At 40.7% G+C, this 20,890-nt stretch overlaps 1 protein-coding gene across 1 annotated transcript in view; it reads right to left on the reverse strand.

Annotated features, from left to right (window-relative positions):
* Nucleotides 1-757: 757 nt before the first annotated feature.
* Nucleotides 758-20,890, reverse strand: part of AFF3 (AF4/FMR2 family, member 3) — a gene marked incomplete at its 5' end in the record, with an annotated part of 35,254 nt that continues 15,121 nt past the window's right edge. Inside the window, 7 exons of the mRNA XM_010010708.1 lie at nucleotides 758-1,481; nucleotides 2,829-3,043; nucleotides 3,172-3,221; nucleotides 7,261-7,354; nucleotides 9,750-9,821; nucleotides 11,575-11,711; nucleotides 14,677-14,740. Coding sequence (XP_010009010.1) covers nucleotides 1,360-1,481; nucleotides 2,829-3,043; nucleotides 3,172-3,221; nucleotides 7,261-7,354; nucleotides 9,750-9,821; nucleotides 11,575-11,711; nucleotides 14,677-14,740 — 754 coding nt within the window. The remainder of the gene's footprint in view (nucleotides 1,482-2,828; nucleotides 3,044-3,171; nucleotides 3,222-7,260; nucleotides 7,355-9,749; nucleotides 9,822-11,574; nucleotides 11,712-14,676; nucleotides 14,741-20,890) is intronic.

Genomic DNA, 20,890 nt, shown 5'->3' on the forward strand with positions numbered 1-20,890 from the left:
AAACTTTTTTAACTTACAGAATTTATTTTTTTTTAAGTACAGAAAAAGAAAACTGAATGTGTGAAAACCACTGAAAATGAACAAAAATGCACTGAATGCAAGCACAGTTGATATGAACTAGCCTTGCCCTCAGCTGACCCAAATTGAACTCCAATTATTGTGGGATTAATTCTGGCATGAAAAACACAGCCTGTCAACAGGAACTGAAAACATCCCATAAATCAAGAAACGTTAACGCGTAGTTGAGGATTATGCATGAAGAGTGAGAAGATTATGATAGGAAACAGTTCTTAGCCTGATGAGCAGCAAACTCAGCTTCCCAGATAAAGGAAAATGCATGTAATGCTCCCATACAGCCTAGAAGAAAATGCTGCAAGCTTCTGCTAGATTAAAAAAGGTACAAAAGTAAAAATCTGTGGGATGAAGCCTTCCCATGCAAAGTCAACAACTGGTACAGATATCTCTCTGTCTCTATGTGTATGCAGCTAAATTAACACATTTTCTTTACTAATGGGATTGCAGTTTGCCATATTTGTTCATTTATCTATTTACTATCAGTAACAGAATGCAATTTTCCACCATCTCTGCAAAGCTTTTGCTATCAGCGTGTCTGTTTTCAGGCTTTTTGCTTGATCCTGTCAGGTTATACTGTTGGTGAGGATCTGAACAAGAGGTAAAATTATTTAAAAAGACAGGAGATAAAGAAATGCATGCAATTTGTTGAAACTTATTGCACATGAAGGAATGCCATCTTTCTCCAACCTAATGCAAGCTACACAACTGCGCTGTGTGCCCCAGTGGAGAAGTAACAGGGAAATGGCACATTAATATTGACGCTTCTGTGACGTGTCCAGGCTCGCAGTGTAAGTTCTCCATGTCTATGATTTGCCCTCACTCATTCCAGTTCAGGAAAGCCCTTGTTTATGTGCTTAAGCTCTGCTGAAGTCTACAGAATTTCAGTGCAAGCTTAAAGTTAAGAATCTATTGAGAGCTTTCCTGAATAGGGATCTGTGCTTATTGCACTTGGATCAATCAACCCATGAGATTTTGGTTTCTGAGTTTTTCGGTACAAGAATAGAAGGGGTATGTTTTGTGCATTAAGATCAGTTCTTTCTAGTATTTCTAGTGTACGAAAATGTTTGGAGAGCAATACAGAACAATTCATTCTGAAGAGACATCGTTGTATATTGTACATATGCACACATACATGTCTACGCTCAGAAAAATTTTACTCAGTATTGAAGAAAGATTCACCTTTGTTTGGATCAATGCTGTGGTTGACTATTTCTGTAGCACAGTGTCCAGAATAACTGAATTATCCATGAAAGGTATACTGTCCATGTGAATGGCACACAGTCATTATGACAAGTGAGCGCTATTCCGCACCCAGTGAAGTCCTTGTTGAGTGTACTGAACTAAATGCTCCATACTGCTGTGCAAGGTGATAGGTCCCATCAATGCATCCAAGTCGTTAAAAAAATCTACAGGGGAAAAAAAGATTCAGCATCAGAAGAGTGAAGCTCTATTTGCTACTTGTCACCCTTTAATAGATTTTATTCTCTTGCAAATTGAGCCAAGCTGAATGTTTCATATGAATGCAAGTTTAGTGCTGGCGAGATTAATTCTAAAGCCCTGTGGTTCATGATGTTACAGGCTGATGCACAACAATTTACTTTTTAAAGAACCAAGCAGTGAGTTCTTTGGCTTTGCTTTTCATTAATTTCCACTGAGTCTTGATAAAGCAAACAGATGCTGGCCAAGATTTATCTGAAGATTAAGGACAACTAAATCAAAAAATCTACACACAAAAGTCTATACATATGCTAGATATTTAAGCTACCACAACAGAGAAATAGAGACCGGTACAACATGCTCAGCCCAGCCTAAAGAATAAATTGGCCAACTAGCCACTAGGGGCTTAATTCAGTTGCCTACTTAGGGGCATGTATGCCCTTTGAGATGCTCTCAGGCAGCTGACACATACAACCTGGACAGGCAGATCTCACACAGGAGACTTCTGCAGTGGGAGTGTAGGTAAGGATACCTCAAATAATGCCATTTGGCAGCTGTGGTTAAGAACTGAATTGTATCCCAGTCTCCCTTTCAGGGTGAATTGGGCAGCTCTCTGAACTCTGCGGATTGTATTGAACAAAGCTCCATCAACTGCAATGTGAGATTAGCCCTCCCCCCGCAACTCATATAAACACACCTAGATTTAGGTGTCTTCATTTGGATTTGAATCCTGGCCATGCCCCTGCCTTAAATCCATAACTTAGTCTGAAAACCAAGCAATACTTTACCATCAAGTCAGATGCTGAGACACTTGTTCATAGAAACCAGTTTGGCTGAGAGAAGTTTGCTCTGAAGAGGGAACAAGGTGCCTCGTTCCCATCTGTGTCTGCTTGGATGTGGGGAGGGCGAGGGGCTGTTCTGCAGAAGGGAAGTGTGCTCTTACTTTTTGACATGGTCTGGCTAAACACATTCCATCCAGCTCCACAACTGCGGGGGGAAGGAAGCTGCCTTGCCTGCCACAAACCTCTCTCTCCAGAATGGCACAGATGGCAGTGAATGCTACCCACAGCTATGTCTGTGACCTGTCTGGCACCAGTCCTGACCAGCCAAATAAAGAAAAAAAACCCCAGTGAGATAGCAAGACAGCTATCAAAATTGCCTTTTTGGGCTGTTTTGATCAGGCTATGAGCAGACTGAAGAAAAAAGTCACCTCTGCAGTCTTACTTTGCAGAGAGGATTCCTATCAAAATAATTACTTTCCTGATTAAAATCATGTGACAGCCTTCTAGAATAGTCCATTGCCTTGACCCACGCACCTCTGTTTTCCTTGGCCAGGTTGTCAGCCATCTCCCAGTAGTCATAGCTGTGCAGGATGCTGTTGGTGATGCTGACATGGTTGGCAGCCATCTGATGAATGCGCTGCGGGATGCTGACAATAGGAGATGGGGAGGGGGCCCCTGTGCTCCCCTGGGATCCTACAGAGCTGACTGGAGAAGGGCTAGGAGACATGGGCGATGGTGTTCCTGTGCTCCTGGAAACAGATATTAATACAGTTACTTAGGAAGGTGTTGGGATTAAAAACATCAGAATATCAGAACATACTGCAGGTAAAATACAACTTCTGACTGCCAAACTGATGTATGCTTCTGTGTGACTTACTTTCCACTGGCACCCCAAGGAGATGGGTTCTGGGCAGCTTTTGATGAATTCTGTAACGGGAAAAGTAATTCAGAAGGCATATAATTTATATAAGACTATGAAAAGAAGTACATTAAACAGTATAGAAGTAAAGAAAGGTAAAGAAAAAATTGGCAAGTAGAAGTATTTAAGTCTCATGATGCAATAAACCCACTCAGCCTGGTTTGGTTTTGTGATGAAGCAGTGCTGCAGCACAGTCTATTTAACACGCTGGTGTGGAGGCTGATTAGGAAAACATGTTGGAAAGGAAACTTTCCACAGAAATCCTGGGAGTTCAGAAGAAAGAGCTGCTAGGACTCTTTGTGAGGTTTAGGCTAGAATTTCTTGTGAAAGAGAAAGCCAGAAGGATTTCCTCCTACTCTCCTGTCCTCAAAGACAAATGTAATTCCCTTAGGACCTGCAACACTGTGGAAGTCTGCTCAGCCTGGCAGACCACAGGGATGTGAATCAGAGGCTCCTTCAGCTCAGGTGGGTGTTTTAAACACCAGGTTCAAGAATCTCTCTCATGATTGCTCCTCTTGGAGCTGTTCCCCTTTGTCTGAATACAGCAGCATTTACAGTGTCAGAGACTGACCTTGTAGACTGCTGTTTTCTCTTAGCTGAAGGAAGTCCCCCACTGAAAAGGGGACATTAGATTTACTGTGATCTCTTGTGTACCTGCAGTCATTAAGACACTCACTGGAATAGTCTGCTTAGCCTAAAGAATGCCATTGCTTGGGGAGAGACTACCCTGTACAAGCACTACATTTACAGAGCAGAAATTCAGGTTTCTGCAGTAATGGAAACTGAATAAATAAAATTATTCTAGTTGTTAGTGTGTAAGAGCTGGTGGGAATTTTCTGGCAGGTTTCTGCCCATTTGACCTGTGAGAAAACTCTTCTCCTCTCCCAAGTGCAGTGACTGATTTAATCCTGGGCCTGTGAGAAAGAAGGACGTAGAAAACAGAAGAAGTCTAAGAAACAAAACTTTCCTAGTCCATCCCATCCACAGTCTCATATTCAGGAATGGCCAGTCTCTGATTCTGCAGAGGAAAGTGACCTCTGCACACTCTCCCCTGAAACCATACATACAGATAATTGTGTTCTTACTTTCCTTCTTGACAACCATGGGAGACCAAGTGAAGTCCTGTAGCTTTAGATCAGTTCATGGATATTGTTAAATGCAAGGCTGCAGGTTTTGCAAGTTGCAGGAGCTACAAGCATTAACAGCGCTACAAAAACGCTTGTCTCCCATGGCTTGGTAAGGAAAAATGATAAACCAGGGGCTTCAGAGCTTCATGGATTTCAAGGCCAGGAGTAATCCCTCAGTTCTACAATTTCTCTTTCCCACCAATCATGGAACTTTTACAGAAGCTGAACGACATTTAAAATTTATTTTATTTTACTCTGTTTAGAAAGGATAGCCAGTCATATAGAAATCCTAAAGCACTATTTATCCTCCCTGTTTTCCTGTGTCCTGTTTTAATGTTTAGTAGGCTTCACAGTTAGAAAAACAGATTCTGTTTCAGAGTTTCAGGATTGAACTTTCTTAACTTCAGTGCTAGCTTTTGGTTGTTGGTCCAATGCCAGCAAAACTGCATGTTGCCTGGTATTATCAGCTCTGTTTTCCTATCCACAATGATCACATCCTCTCTTAACCTGTTCTGCAGTAAGCTGGACACATCTCCTTAGCACCTCTTCCAAAAGTTTGTTTTCTCAGTTTTGATGTGGCCTCTGAACTGCTGTTTGTGTTCCCACACTGTTCATGTGCACACTGGCATTGGCTGTATTTTAGCAAGAATCACATCAGTGCTGTGCGTCTTGGCATTCTTCCTGCATTTTGACACTGGACCTTCTGCATCCCAGGCAAGTGGTATGAAAAATAACCTTTAAAGTGTCCCACAGGGGGTTCTTCCTTCAATGGATTTTCGTTTTTTTTTTTTTTTTTTCCTTGGCAGGAAGGGTTAAGGTGTGAAAAGAAAAAGTTCTCGTTTATTGTCCTAAATAGAACCAGCCTGGGAATCCTCAGTATTTGCTTCTCTTGCAGAATAACTACTGGCCTTTGTCTTTCTAGCGTAATGGAGACCGAGTGTATGTTATTTACTTACAGAGCTGGAGGCACAAAAATACAAAAATCGAAGTGGAGTCAAGGATACTTCAGCTGTAAATGTGAACCAGCCTCTGCCACACCTTTTTTCTCGTGTTTTAGTTATAGTTTTTCAGCCTCCTCTCAGTTCTGCACCAAAAGGGTGGGGTAAGGATTCTAAAGAGTATAATGTTGTAAGGGACCATCTCTTATCCCACTTTGCTTACTGCTGCCCATTCTCTTGGTTTCTTTATGTTCTCTAATATGTCTGGCTCCTGAACATCTGTGGCTTCTTTTTTATTTTTCTCTGCATTTTTTTTTTTTTTTTTTTTTAAATAATGGAAATAAAATACTTTAAGGGAGCTTTAAATATTTTTTTTTCTAAAAGAAAACTGTGTCTAATTTTCTCTGCAAATGTGTGTGACAAGGCTTAAAATCTTTCTTTGATTGATAATATATGTGGAAGTTCTTAATGCAGTCAGCATTTCACATCACTTGGTTTTGAAAGCTTTTAGATACCAAATATGAAATGAGTGGAGAATTGGCTTGTTTTCCACTGAAAATTATAGCAAATGGATTTTTTTCCCCATTTTTACTTTCAAAGGTGAGACTACTTTCTAATGTGAAACTGCACTATCATTATATCAGCAGGAGCTCTGCAAAAATCCAAGCTCATCTTGGCTATATCAGAGTATAAGTCCATTTTATATTTGCTGTGAAACAGTTTCTGTCTGCTAGTATGAGACATTTTACATGGTTGAGAGCCTGACCATCCTGCTCTTAATGCAGGTATTCTCTGAACTGGTAAAGAAGAATAAAGTACTGTAATAGGCACATATTTCTTTCCCCTGAAATCAAGTCATTGTTAGAGAAACATAAGTTGTTGAATTATATATTGCTAAATTTTTAGAAGCAATTACAGTGACTTCAATTTCAGTTTGACAATAACAGATCTGTCAATTTCCTTCACGGTCTTCATGTGTTCAGAATCTGGTCATGAGCATTTCTGCTTGTATTTGAATTTTTTTATCAACAAAATGTCAAAGAATGGATGTTTTTCATTTCAAGGTACCTCCCTCTGCAATAAAAACCCAAGAGATGATCCCTGTGTTCAAAGACAAATGGCTGTTCAGAAGATGCCCCAAAGCAGTTTGTCTTAAAGCACTTGTGTGTTAATTTATTATTATCATTATTATTATTTAGAAAGATAAAGGCTAATTGTGTGTTTGCAGATCAAGTGCTGGATGGACTGACTGCTGGGTGAACTTCACCTGAAAGGATTTGTTCTTGAGATACTTTCCAGGGAAAGGTTGCCTGTCAAATAAAATGTATTAAAATACTTCAAGTGACTTCCTGTCTTACTGAACATAACCAGGGTTTGGACTTGGCAGAGTGGAAAACGGAAGCAGAAGCAGGCGAAGCAAAGCAGGAAGGGGAAGCCAGCAGTGTCATGTCAAGTACATGGCAGGTGGTTTGGCTGCCCTCTGATGCCTTCGTACAACTCCCACTGAAGTCAGTGTGGGCCGTTTGCCAGTTCCATGAGTAAGACCATGTCCCACTGCACTCTCCTACCTATCAGTTCTGCTAAGTGGAAGCCCTGCAGCTGAGGACTGATCTAGATCAAAGTCTTCAACTCACAGGTCTAGTGGGAAGTGTAATCCCGGAGGGGATTCTTAGAGGAAAATCTGCAAACCTGATCATAACAGAGCTGGATGACACTAGGCAATCGACCAAAAATAATCTGAAAATACCTGTTTGTTAGTACAATGAATCTCTCATCCTCATGAAGGGACACTGTGCATTTTGCAAAGAGGGGCCCTTGTGAAGACAAGAGAACTGCAGAGAGATCAGGAATTGCCATGGGAGTCTATGGTAAAACTCCACTGACTTGACAGGGGAAGACCTAAGCCCAGCACACTGTTGAAGTAAGATGCCGTATTTCCTATAATGGCACATGGATTTAAAAACATGCCATAAAGAATATACCTTGAAATACTCAATAAGCGCTTTTGAATACTTGACCGCATGGTCTCTCTTGAGTCGAAACATCCTCCAGTACAGAAGGGCCAGGCAGCGGTAACTAGAACAAAATGGAGAGCAGAAGGTAAGGCATGCCCCCTGAACAGAAACCCCAATCATCTTAAAGTCTCAAACTAACAGAGAGTGGAATGCTGACAGCACCTTGCTTAGGAATTTTATCACCATGTGTTTACAGTACTTTCCACTTTGCCATGGATGCACAAGCAAGTCTAAGTACTACAGCCAGGACAGGTCACACTGACAAAGGCTACCAGTAAGGTACTCAACAAACTGTTCTCAGAAGGGTTTGCAGGTTTGGGTTCCCAGGCCTTGACTCTGACCTTAAGTTTTGCACACTTGATCAAAGGCCTCTCCTGTGAAAAGGTCATTACAGGCCTGGAACCCAACATATGCATTTTTAAAAATGTATGTTTTGTAAATGCAAAGGCAGCCTTTTGGGGTACCTTCTCCTGGGTCTTTATTACAATAGCCTGGAGCTTGTTAATGAACTCCAGTTACAATGGGTGTATTTTGTGTACACCCACCGCTCTCTTCCAGCAGGTGGAGTCAGCTGGGAAACAGGGAAACCTCGGACGTGCCCAGATTTCACTGGCCAAGGTCCTCTGTGTGAACCGGAATGGAGATTGTGTTGGAGCCTGGGAGCTATTCCTAGGCCATCTGATGGATTTGTTCCCCAGAGGAAAGCAGCAGTGGGCTGAAAAACTCGATGTGCTCTACTGGAACTGTCTTGCCCCCATGCGCCTCCTTAGTCTGCAGGGTGCCACACACTGTTAATGCTATGTAATTAAATGAGAGTAATAGGTATTAACTATAATTATACATCACTATAACTGATAATCAGCATGCAGGACACACAAACTCTTTTCTTTGCTATTGGTTTTAGGTTTACTGGTCTATTTTCTAAACCAAGAATCACCATCACCTTTTCCCAGCAAGCTTTATGACCGACGGCTGTGGGATTGCCCCACAGTAACACAGCTTTCAAAGCAAGTATCTGACGTGTTTTGCTTTTCCTTTGGCAGCGGAGGCTTTATTTTTAAGTTGTATGTAGTCTTGGAGTTAACCTGGAGCACCAGAAGCTGCCTTGAGTTTGGAAGCGCAGAGAAAAAACCACCTCTCCGTGCCCAGGAGCTGCCCAAACCTCAGCAAACCCATCGAATTAGCAAAATTGCTCTTGAAAAATATCTCAGGTAGGGTTTCTCAGCCTCTTGCCCTGAAAGCATAGGGTGAAATTCTGCCTTTGGCCGCTGGAGGGCAGTCTCTCCCTAGGAGAAGCGGAGCTGCCTGGGAGCTGCCAGTGGATGGGGGGGGCACGGCGCCGCCTGCCAGGGGATGCGGTGGCCTCGCAGCCACCACCATAACTCTCACTCTGTCACCTTCACAGGTACAGCACATATGCAAATGGTGTCAGCTCATCTGCTGCCTGGCAGACGGTGAGTTAAGATTGCCATTCATCGCCCAGCGAAGGCACCGTCTGCTTTCCCCCTCGCTGACCTTTCTGCTGAAACAGATGCAGCGGCTCCGTGAATTTGGATGTGGCTCTGCGCATACCGAGGCGCTCCGGCAGTTCTCAGCAACCCTTTGTAATACGGCTTGATTTTTTTTTAACCATTCTTTAGTCATTTTCCCACCTAAGCGTCTTTGAAGCAATTGCCATTAGCGCATTCTGTGCTCCTCCCGGTAGCGCAGCAAACCAGTGACAAAGAAAGGGCATTTAAAAAATAAACACATCTCCGAATATTTAGTTCTTTTAAATACAAAGAATTAATTAGGAGCCCTTATCTGTGGAGGCTAAAGATGGATTTGATTTGGATTTTTAACAGATGGTTAATAGATGTTAAAAACACACTTGCTGATTGTAAATGTCCACTTACTGAGAATCAGTAACCATGTAACAGGTATTTTATGTATTATCCACATAGATATTAAATTTTGATTTTAATAACATTTTAGTATTTTACTAGCAATCAGCAGCCGTCCTACAGCATCTAAAGTGCATGCTTATATATCTAGAAATCTCAATTTAGAGGGTAATCCAAAAGGCTTAATTATCACCATCACCGTATCTCCCTTCATGTAACATAAACAGAATTTACGATTATTGAGCCTAAAATGTCAGTCACAAAAGAAATGACCGAGCTATTGGTACAAAAGTACATCACTCATAAAAACAACAAACCATCAGGCATTTAAAAATTAATTATGCTGACATACCATAGCTGACCTGTCACAGTCAATAAGTATGAATTGCTTATTTACAGAGACAGCATGCAGACTTGATACAGCGATACAAGGGCTGGACCTTCCTGGAGCAGAAAGTATTCTCTTAATTTCAATGGACAACATAATCCTATCTGGCTGTGTCCAGCATCTGGTTTTCAAGAACCAGCTCACTGCAGAAGAGAAGCCTTTTGAGGAAATCTTCATCTACTAACCATAATGCTGCCAGCTGTTTGTCTTCTGGCGTGGCGTTGGGGCCTGAGTGGGTTTTTAGTCTCACTGCATACCTTAAACAAAAAATAAAAAACCAATATGAGTTAACTGAGACAGCTTTATATTACTGATCAGAGAGCTAAACTGCCCAATGTCATTTGATCTGCCCCCTTGTACATATTTGCTCAAGTTACCAGACATACGTGTGCTTTTTCTGCTTGTGTTTCAGAGCTATTTTTCCATTAGGAGTGCCTCCCTGTGCACTTCAAACAGCAGTAACTCCCTTGAACATCCGTCAGTCCAGAGTGGAGCCTAGCTGGTGAGGTGATGCTGTCCTACCAAAATAACCTCTGCTGCTGTGGAGACCCAGTTACACAGAGTTCATGCAGAAAGGTTTTCACAGTGTTTGAATGCAGACAGCCTGCCTTGAAGCTGGTGCTGTCCTCACCCTGCCAGTTCTGAGCGTGTCTACCCAGATTTGCTCCTCCAAGCAGAGCACAGCAGAGGGGAACATGTGGCTCAGAGCTATTTTTGCTCATATGACATTACATTCAAATTCTATAAATATTAAACATCCACAGAGGTAGCACTGCTGTTTCAAGAGTGTATGTGCTATGCAATCACAAATTAGTTTCTGGAAATCTCAGCTTCCAGCTGAATACCTGAACAATGGACAAGGTTAGGACAACACACAGCACTTCTGGGCTCGCTTCCAGAAAAATACCTGTCCTCCACAATTAGCTGCTTGTGTTTTTTCTTATCTCTGCTTTCAAACTTTAATCCTGACATCTGTGCAAAGATTTGGTATGAACATCTTGTTTCAACAGGCATACCCAGCAAAGCACTTATTTTTCTGAGCTCCGGCAAGTGACATCAACAGCAATTCACACTACAACACAACCACAGCTACACACATTATTGAAAGCTATGGATCTGCAAACAAAATTTGTTTGCAGAGTTAGGACCATGTATTTACTATCATGAGAAAAGACAGGGCAGAGAAAGAAAGAGCTTTCTGCCTTTTGAAAAAAAGAAGGGAAGAATTGCAGAGATGGGATGTACTATTCTCTTACTGAAAAAAAAAATAATTTGATTTTGTTTAATAACCTTGCAGTCAGAAACCTGGCCTGACCGTGCAGCTTTCTCTGCTACCGTGACTGGGTTTGTTCCCTTGCGGAGAGCGTCACTCAGCTGCTGGGATGATTTTGACCCTTGTTTTCTCTACTGACACTGTCAGTAAAGTTAACTATTTAGTACCAATTATAATGGAGAAAAAGACTTAGGAGACAAACTTTCTTCATAGGAGCTGTGGGTGGGATTCAATTCTACTGTCCTGTTTGGAGAGTCATGGAGGTGACTAAATGTAGGGGTAGCTTTGGTGCGAGCTGGACTGCTTTTGGGACTCCACTGGCTACAGGAGGAGCATATGCACCAAATGGAATGGACCTTGAGCGTCCAATTTCCTTTCACTGTTCAGGTAACCTTTAAACTGCAGTCTTAAACACATTGCAATATTTTGCAAACTACCACTCCGTGAGAATGTTTTGGTATTATGTATTACTATTTTTCTCTTTTGAGTAGCAAAACTTTTATCGTGAAGCTATTGAAATAATTTGCAACCTAAGTAATATGAAAAGCTTTGGTGTTTGTTTGGGTTTGTTTTGATTTTCACTCTACACGCTTTCCTGATTTAATTTCAATACAGATAATACATACACATTACATCCCACTTGGGAGGACCTCACTTCTCCCCTTTTACTGTATCTAAGGAATTACGTGATAATGTAGATGAGCATGTTTGCAGAGAGTAACCTCCTCCCTTCCTACCTGATGAGTTCGACTGTTTCTGAATACATTGTATAAGGGGATTTAGATTCCATTGGGCCTTGTTCCATTGCATTTCCGCACTCAATAAATGATAGTGCTGCTTCTGCATAATTCAACGCCTTTCCAAACTTTTCCACCTAGAGGGAAAAAACAAAGACACAGAGAAATAGTGTAATCATCAAGATACAAGTTACATTTGATGGGATTTTCTCAACATGAATTGTAAACTTGACACAGGTTGGTATATCTTCAGAGTCACAAATTTTCCTATGAGAAAGTTGAGATCCATCACACAGTATGCATCAGTGAAAATCGTAAGATACAGAAAGTAGAGCTAGAAAAGGCTACAAAATGTTGTTATTTCCACACTCTTGTATCTAACAAAGGATCAACTCTGCCTAGGACATTCCTGACAGATGTTTGTCAAAGCTCTTCCAGTGCTGGAAATTCCATCATCAGGCCTTTTGTTTCAGCTTTCATTAAAAAGCATTTCACACTTCTTTGAAAATGTAGTTTTTCATCATCAGTCAACAAAAAAAGGTGATTATCTTGAACTCAGAGAATGAGAATTAAATACTTAAATACTACTAACTCCTACTGAAAGGCTTATCTCTGTTCTCATGTCTTTTTTATGCCTACCATTGTCAGCACTGCTTGACCATACTCTCCTCTTTCAGGAGTTTGCTTTCTATATCCTCCTTCTTTTTCAGGTACTGCTCTGCTCCTTCAGTTTTTTATGCCATTCTCCTTCTTTATCTATGTTGTCCTGCCTCATTTGTTTCTTTTCCTCCTTCTTTATTTATGCCATCCTGCCCCATTTCTTTATTTTCAGTACTTCTTTGACTCTGCTTGTGTGTATTTGTGTACTTGTATGGATGTACATGCACATAAGTTCTCAATGATGGTGCCCATGTATATGTGCACATAATGTTCATATGTGTACACTTACCACTTATCTGATCTCAGAATTTCATTTTTATGTGGATTGAGATGAATCATACTAATACCTCTCTGTCCTGCCTTCTTTTTCCTTCAGTCAGAACTCCTGCGGTACATAAAGCCCATTAATGGACTGGATGCATCTGGATGAAATCTGATGCACACAGTGAAAGGTTAATGGACCTTATTCTTTTCCAAGGGATAAAGATTTTAAATAGCAACTTCGGAATGGCACACTGGCTTCAATCTATTTTAGGTTCTTATATGACTCCCCTTGCAATCATATTGGAGAACTTCACAAACTTTTTATTATATTTCTCTTCCCGATGCTCTTGTGCGGGTGGAAGTGCTATTATCCCAATTTCACAGATGGGGGACTAAGGAGCAGAGAGGCTTAGAGTAATTTTCAGGATGCGCACTCTAACTGCCTATGTTAGGTACTGCAGTGCCAAAGTAGGAGGTATCAGACCCAGCAAGGTGATTCAAAGTGCCTGGAGGCACATTGACAATACGGCATTTCCTCCAGGATCCCTGCAAGAGTCAAGGAGGGAAAGGAAGTACCTGCAAAGGGAGATTCACAAGCTAAGTAAGGTGCTAGTCCACTGTGTAGAGAAGCTGAGTGTGGATATTTCAATCACCTAATACTGATGGGAGGCTATTAAGGTGCCTAAGTGACTTTCATGCAGGAAAATTGTGGCAGAGTAGAGAATAATGCTTGCACCTCCTGTTTCTGGGAGTCTACCATAAAAACATTTCTCTTCAGGCTAAGAATTTCCTTTGCATATTAAGTGATCTTTTCCATTCTGTTTAAAGCAACACACTAAAATGCACCATTTGTACTTCTCCACAATATTTTCTGATTTAAGACTCACTTTAGAGTAATATGGAACTGAATAAACCACGGAAATTTGCGCTAATAAACTCAGGTAGAGTGTAAAACTAGGTGTTAGTGTCCTAAATTAAGGGCCTGCTTCTGCTGCTTTGGCCTTTTTACATTCTTCACAGAGGTGAAGAAGGAGAGACTCTGAGCTACTTTCCTGCTGCTGAGACAAGAAAGTGTCTGTCAGCAAATCTACCCCCACCTGGAAGTTAGCCATATTAATGTAGGGTCCCACTCCATCCTGGAGGCTGCATGTTTTTAAGGCTTTGATAATTTATTTGTAGCACTGGACAAAAGTAGCCTGGGAGAAAGCTGAGAGATGGCCAAAGGAGCTCTCCTGGAGCACTGTGTACTTTGTTGCGTCCCTTTGTCATAGAATCACAGAATTGCAGAATGGTTTGGGTTTGAAGGGACCTTAAAGACCATGTAGTTCCACCCCCCCTGCCATGGGAAGGGACTCCTTCTGCTAGACCAGGTTGCTCAAAGCCTCATCCAACCTGGCCTTGAACACTGCCAGGGATGGGGCAGCCACAACTTCTCCAGGCAACCTGTGCCAGGGCCTCATCACTCTTGTAGTAAAGAATTTCTTCCTAATATCTGATCTAAATCTACCCTCTTTCAGTTTAAAGCCATTATCCCTTGTCCTATCACATGCCCTTGTAAAAAGTCCCTCTCCATTTGTTTTGAAAGAGAAGCATCTCTTTAGTGCTCCATATAACCTCAGATTCACCTTTTTCCTACCCGCTACAATTTTAGACAGGTCAAAACCAAGGCCAAGAATCTGCTGCAATAGTCTTTTGTGTGCAAGGTGTTCCTCTAGGGTTGTACAAATTCCTTGTGTGCTTCTGATTATGTTGGGAAACATCTGCCATGTAACCAGGATTCTTTTGGCACTGAAGTGCCAAAGCTCTTTAAAAAAAGTAAAAATATCTCAGCCACCAGAACAAATTTGGGGATACAATTATAGGACTTAGCCAGCTAGTTAAACTGAGGAAATAGGTATGTGGATCTCTTACACAGCCTCCATTACTATAGTTACTAATTAAAGCAAAGGAATAAATGGGAAGTTTTATTTATCCAGGCCTTTATCTCAGTAAGTCATTATTTGTTAAGTCATAGTTTATTGGGCTATGAACATTTGATTATATAAACATTTCTTAATTTAACAAGCTTAGCCATCCTTATAATAGATTTTATAATTACCCCAGCAATACTGCACTGATGAAGAAACTGCATTACAAAAATAATTTGGAACAACATAACTGGAAAGAAAATGTTCTTACCATTGCATCTGCTTTATGCTTCTTCCGTTTAGCTTCCTGCATAAAGTAATCTGCATTGCGTGGCCTACCAGGGGAAAATAAGGAGACATTTTATTATTTTCTGAAGTGCAGAATATTTTAAAGTTATTTTTCCCTTATTTTAAACCTGATTTTCAAACATCTTTTTATGAAGAAAATACACTTATCATGTAACCATGCATCTTCTATTTCCAAACTGCTGCCTGTGGAGACAATAGCATTTATAGCTGTTCTCATTCTTTAGAAGTCAGTGATTCAAAGCAAAAAAACCCAACTAATAAAATGCATTTTTATGGATTATATAAACTGCTTCCCAAATTAGTGCAGTTCTGATCTGCAAAACGGATACAAGCATTAAACATAACAAGTTATTCCATCCCCTGGTGCTTGCTTACCTCTTTTTCTACTCCTGTCTGTACACTGGTACTTGCCTTGGTTTCTCCCTCCTCTCAAAACAAGTGTGTGTTTAATCTCTCCACTCTGAAAACACACGTTGAGCCCTCTTGCCTCCACAACTACCATCTCACCCTCCTTCTCCCTCTTATCGGTAAGCATGCTGAGAGTGCTGTTTACTTTTGCTGCCTGGAGTTCATCTCCAGCTCAGTGCTGAGCCATCTGCTGCAATTCCACTGGCGTTGCTTGTGCCAAGGTCTCCACTGACTTCTCCTCAAACAGACCTCCACCCTTCCTTAGCCTACCTACTGCCTGACCTACTGACTTCAAGGCACAAACTCAACTTCTGTCTCTGTGCTGAAATTCACAAGTCCAATTCTGATCCAGACCACTTCCATCCAAACTGAAAACACAAATGGATGTCTCCTTGGCAATATCTGGTCACCCTCTCAGTGAGCTGATGGCTGAGGCAAATTCCTTCATCTCCTCCACAAGCTTTCCTAGTCACTGTGGAGAACAGCCATTTGCCATTTGTCAGGCTATAACCTTGCATCTTCAGTTGTTGCCTTTTATAAAAGTCTTCACATTTCCTGACCCTGCACATTCTTCCAGACTCATATATACAGGAGGTGGCAGCCTTCTTTCTCTAGTCGGCTAAAACACAGAATCACATGTCCTATTTCTTCTCAGCTTCTACTGTGCTTACTGCCATATCCTCATCTCTCTCAGACAAGGAAGTTTTGCCTTGCAGAAATTTTCTTAGTATTGGTTAGTGTCATTCCTTTGCCCTTATCGAATGGAAAAGAGAGATTCCTGAGTAGTCCAAGTATGAATTTTGTTGCTTTTACCATTCATGCTTTTAAGTGCTTGTTGTGGTAAATGATGCAATATTATTGCCACTCAGCAATCTGTTGTAGGTTAACCCTGGCTGTCAGCTTAACCCCACACAGTTGCATGCTCACTTCCTTCCAGTAAGATGGGGGAGAGAATCAGAAGAGTATAACTGAGAAAACTCATGGGACAGATTAATACGTAAAGCAAAGCAGAACAAGGAATTCATTCACTGCTTCCCATGGGCAGGCAGGTGTTCAGCCATCTCCAGGACAGCAGGGCTCCATCACACTTAACAATGACTTGGGAAGACAACTGCCATCACTCCTAACATCCCCCTTTTCTCCTTTGCCCAGCTCTTATTGCTGAGCATTATGCCATATGGTATGGAATATCTCTTGGGTCAGTTTGGGTCAGCTGTCCCAGCTGTGTCCCCTCCCAGTTTCTTGTGCACCCCCAGCCTACTTGCTCGTAGAGTGGTGTGAGAAGCAGAAAATGCCTTGGCTCTGCGTAAGCACTGCTCAGCAATAACTAAAACATCCCTGTGTTATCAACACTGTTTTGGTTACAGACCCAAAACACAGTATCCTAAGAGCTACTATGAATATTTGGCAGTATGTTTACTTACTCTATTTCCTTCTACGTGTGTGCACACAATTTCAAGGACATTTAATCACATCACAGAAGGTTAGTCAACCTTATTTTGAAGATATGGAAGGCTAAGTATGACTAGGTGGAAATAAAATTCAAAGTCTGGCTAATTTTGAATGACAGTTCCTTCGCTCCAACTTTCTTTAAAATATTGTTCTCCCTCAGAGTGGATTTTCTCCCTAGCTTACCCTACTCAGTAGGCCAGAAAGGGGTCAGAAGACAGGTTTATGTCCCTGTACCTCATAACCTACTGCGGCTGCAAATACTTCCTGTGCCCAACAAAATGCTAATGTTATCTTAATAATATGAACCATCTGTATTTCATCTTGGTCCATTTTGAAATATTAAGACATTGAAACAGTGTTGGCTTGGCATAGAAAAATAGCTATGTTTTCAGAACTGTTGAAAGAACTCTTAAGAAATTGTTAAGTCCTGTCTCTCTTTGTCTTGTGCAATGACATAGGTAAGATGGTTTACTATGAAGCGCCAAAAAGCAAAGCAAAGCAGAGGAAATAAACAAAACAGTGGTCTTATCTCTCTCTGAAATGATCTAAGTGATGAACCTTTACACGATCCTTTCAAACTCAGGTCATTAAAGTCTGTCCTTTGCAACATTCCCTCCCATATATCACCCAGCACTGTACATCTAATTTGCTTGTTCAAAGCGTGGTAGGAGACTGTCAAAACAAAGTGAGATAACATAATGTAATTATGGTCTACTTATTTATGAGTTAATTGTAAAATGGTTTTCAACTTGTAACAGGATTTATTCTCCCAAGTTATGATTAGCAATGAGGGTATTAGCAAAAGGTATGCACACTACTGAACCAAGAAGCCAGCTTTGAGGGCCCTGCCATGGATTGGTTAACCATAATGCAACATGCAAAACCTGAAGTCATCAGTTTGTACTAAGTCTAATTATTTTTTTGGGAAGCCTAATATAAAAAAGAAACTATTAAAAGGCCATTTTAAAGCAAAGTATATGTATTCTCAATGTGAATGTATAGGTATTTCCATAGGAAAAATACCTGATTGATTTACAAGTCAGGGGATGACTAATAGAAATTAAGATTCATTGGGAAAAAATGGATATGCTATGTTTTCTTCTAGCTTCTTAAATAGAGCTTGTTCAAGGGTGTTAATAAGCATGGCAAATCAAATTCTGATCCCTTTATGCCATCTGTGAAATACTATTCTTCGATTTATCACTAAATGTTAATAAACTTCCTGTTCAGATTTCTAATGTGCATGTTGGGTGAAAATGGAAAGCTGAAATGTCCTACAGATTTAATGTATGCTATATACATTGCATACATTTCTTACTTTGTTTTAGTAAGAAAATAAGTATGTGCTTAGATTTAATTGTTTTTTTATTTTTTAATAAGGAATAAAGGTTTCAAATTCAGGTTTGTTTAGGTTTCCACTGCACTTGAACATAATTTGTCTTTTTAAATAATTTAAAGTATGTCATGAAGTAAAAAAAACCAGACACCACCCTCCCCCTTCTATAGTTGCCTTGAAGATAACAGGCTACTGCAGCTCATGGACATAAGAAGACATGAGAAAGCTGATGCATAAATTAATTACTCAGGATAGCTCTTTTGCATACTGCACATTTTGTGTCTGTGAAGTTCACAGAAGATTGTTAATCATATTCTGATTTTACATACCCTTAAGTTGTAGTTACTAAGAACCTGTATCTTTTACAAATGAGAAAGTTCATCCAAATTTCCTCTGCAACTTAGCCTTTTTAGTTACATCGATGATCATCTCAGACTGAAGAATTTGCAGGTAATCTCATTGGATGTTAATTTCAGATACTAGATATTAGCGATGAGAGGCATCTTGGGAAGAAGCAAATATGTTTTCCCACTGATGAGATACAGAAAGATCTGTGCCAAACCCCTTTTCAGGTATTTGGTCTCAGGTTTGCAAACCCTTTGCAGGTCGCAGCCTCACTACAGCCTGAGAAGCCATAGAGAAAAATTCTACAGGATTAAAATGCTACCAGAGTACTGGTTGAATCAGAGTGGATGTGAGCACTGGAGTCTTTTTGTTAGGCTTACTGGTCATAAATGTAAGCTGAAGTCCCATGGAAAGTTATTCAGTGACGTCTGGTTTTCAGACAGTTGAGTCAGATTCTCCTTTTAAGTTATTTACAGCTGTATGTATCCATTGGTGTCAGTACTCTTACTCCAGATTTACAAACAGAATTCAGGCCTCTTTACAAAAAACCCCCAACCAATTAAAAAGAATTCTGGCTTCAAATTAACAGGTACAAACAAGTGTCTTATCTCTATTAATAATCTGGATTGCACAAGAAAGTCTTTTGCTTCTGAATATCTGATTGTTAGCACTTTTAGAAATATAGTCCTCTTCAACAAAGCCAAAAAGGAGTTCTAATACAGTGCTCTAATGCATCTCATATATCTCTAAGAAAGGCGAGAGAAAGAGAGCAAAGCTTCAGTGCCAGCTAAGTCAGGTCGCTGGTGAATTCTCCCTGGGATCAAGTGTCATTATGTGAAACTGGCTGCTCTCGAGGAGAATTTACCCTACTATGTTGATTGGGGAAAGCAATCAAGTACCGCTGGAACCATTTCAATGCATTCTCAGTCAACACTAGCCAGTCACCTAGGCACTGCAACAGAATCCAGCCTTTTACAGAATAACCCCCCCATGGCTAGATCTGATAGTACAAACAAGGCCAGGCTTCCTTTTCAGCAGCGGCATTCAAACTGTTTATGACTTTGACAAGGGCAGTCTCAGTAGCATGGCTGTGCCTGAATCCAGGATGAAATTTATCAAACAATCCGTTACTGTCCAGAATTTCTCTCACTTGCCTTGCCACCGCTTTCTCTGGGAGCTTGTAGAAAACTAGCAGGAAAGACAGCATTGCCATTGCTTGTTATGTTGTGCAGGATCCCAGCATGAGGTGAGATAGCTGTGGGCATCGTAATTACTCCCCTTCCAGAAGCAGCCTTTCAGAATTTCCGGGCTGTTGAGCTCCTAAGAGTGGTGTTGCCATTACCCAGGTGAAATGCTTGCGTGTGTTTCTCTCACCCTATTTAGCTCTATGCCATTACAGCACATCTCTGCCACCTTTGTCTTTTGTTGCCTTCCCTGAATTTAATTTACTCCAGTTTAGCAGATAATTGCAAAAATGTAAACTCATGCAGTAAAAAAAGGGGAAGAGAATCAAAGTGAATCAATAAAAGCTTTACTTCGTACAGTAATTTATCAGCATCTACTGCAACATAATCTCCTTGAAACTCGGAGCAACCGCTGGTATTTACAGAGTATGGTGTAGCTTAGATTCCAATATACAATTTTAATTATAACTGCATTTGAAAACACATTTTTCATCTAATTTTTATATTTTATATGAACTAAATACTAAACTACAGCATTTTCTGCTTCATTTACATAATCTACCACTTATACATTATTTCTTACTGTGGTATGGTGCTTTATGGGGATACATTAAAAAAAACTAATAAAAGTTCAATTAAACATCATAAATGTAGCCAAGTGCATATTTTAATACCCTTCAGAGATAATGATGCTGAAGTGTTATAAAAAACCAAACTAGTACTTCCTCAGTGTACAACAATTGTGTGTAATAAAAGCAGCTTAAATCATAATTCTAAATATAGGACCAGCTTCACAACTTTAGTAATCCAGACCCTAAAAAAGTGGGTGGGCTGGAAAGGAACAGAACAGCAAAATGAGTGACTTCAAAATTTGATCAGAGCTAAGGGGAAATCAGAAGAAACTGTCATAGCCAGGGTTAGCCCATATCCAGTTTTGAAGCTGTGCCAGTAGGCCCTGTAAGAAAATCCTGTAAGAGCAAGAAAACCATGTACAGTGAAAGGTGGGTGTAAAGAGCCCTGTCCATTTGCTCTTTCATACTAGGACAAGTACCAGGAGCAGGCCTGACATGCCGGGTTACAGATAAGGGTGGTCATCTTGGGGGTAAAGGGTAGAGCTGAGCAGGTTTTGCTATACAAAATAATGTTCTCCCCTGATATATCATGGCCTCCTGGTCAAAGTTATGGGACTCTAGCTCTACCCGGTTATGGGACTCTGATGCTCACTATGGCAGACCCAAGCAGGTCTGGGAAGTTCAGCAGAGGAGCATACAAGTGGAGAGGGCAGAGAGAATATTTGTGACTCATTTAAATGATAGTGCTACAGGTATTTCAGAAAGACAGGAACAAAGGATCTGATTGGAGTCTGGCCAAACTTAAGAAAAATTTACTCAATCACACAATAACAACTACTATCTTGCGGGGCTTAGTATAACAAGGTCAATAGCTTAGAT

The sequence above is a fragment of the Nestor notabilis genome, unplaced genomic scaffold, assembly GCF_000696875.1.
Source record: "Nestor notabilis isolate BGI_N333 unplaced genomic scaffold, ASM69687v1 scaffold7843, whole genome shotgun sequence".
NCBI lineage: Eukaryota > Metazoa > Chordata > Aves > Psittaciformes > Psittacidae > Nestor > Nestor notabilis.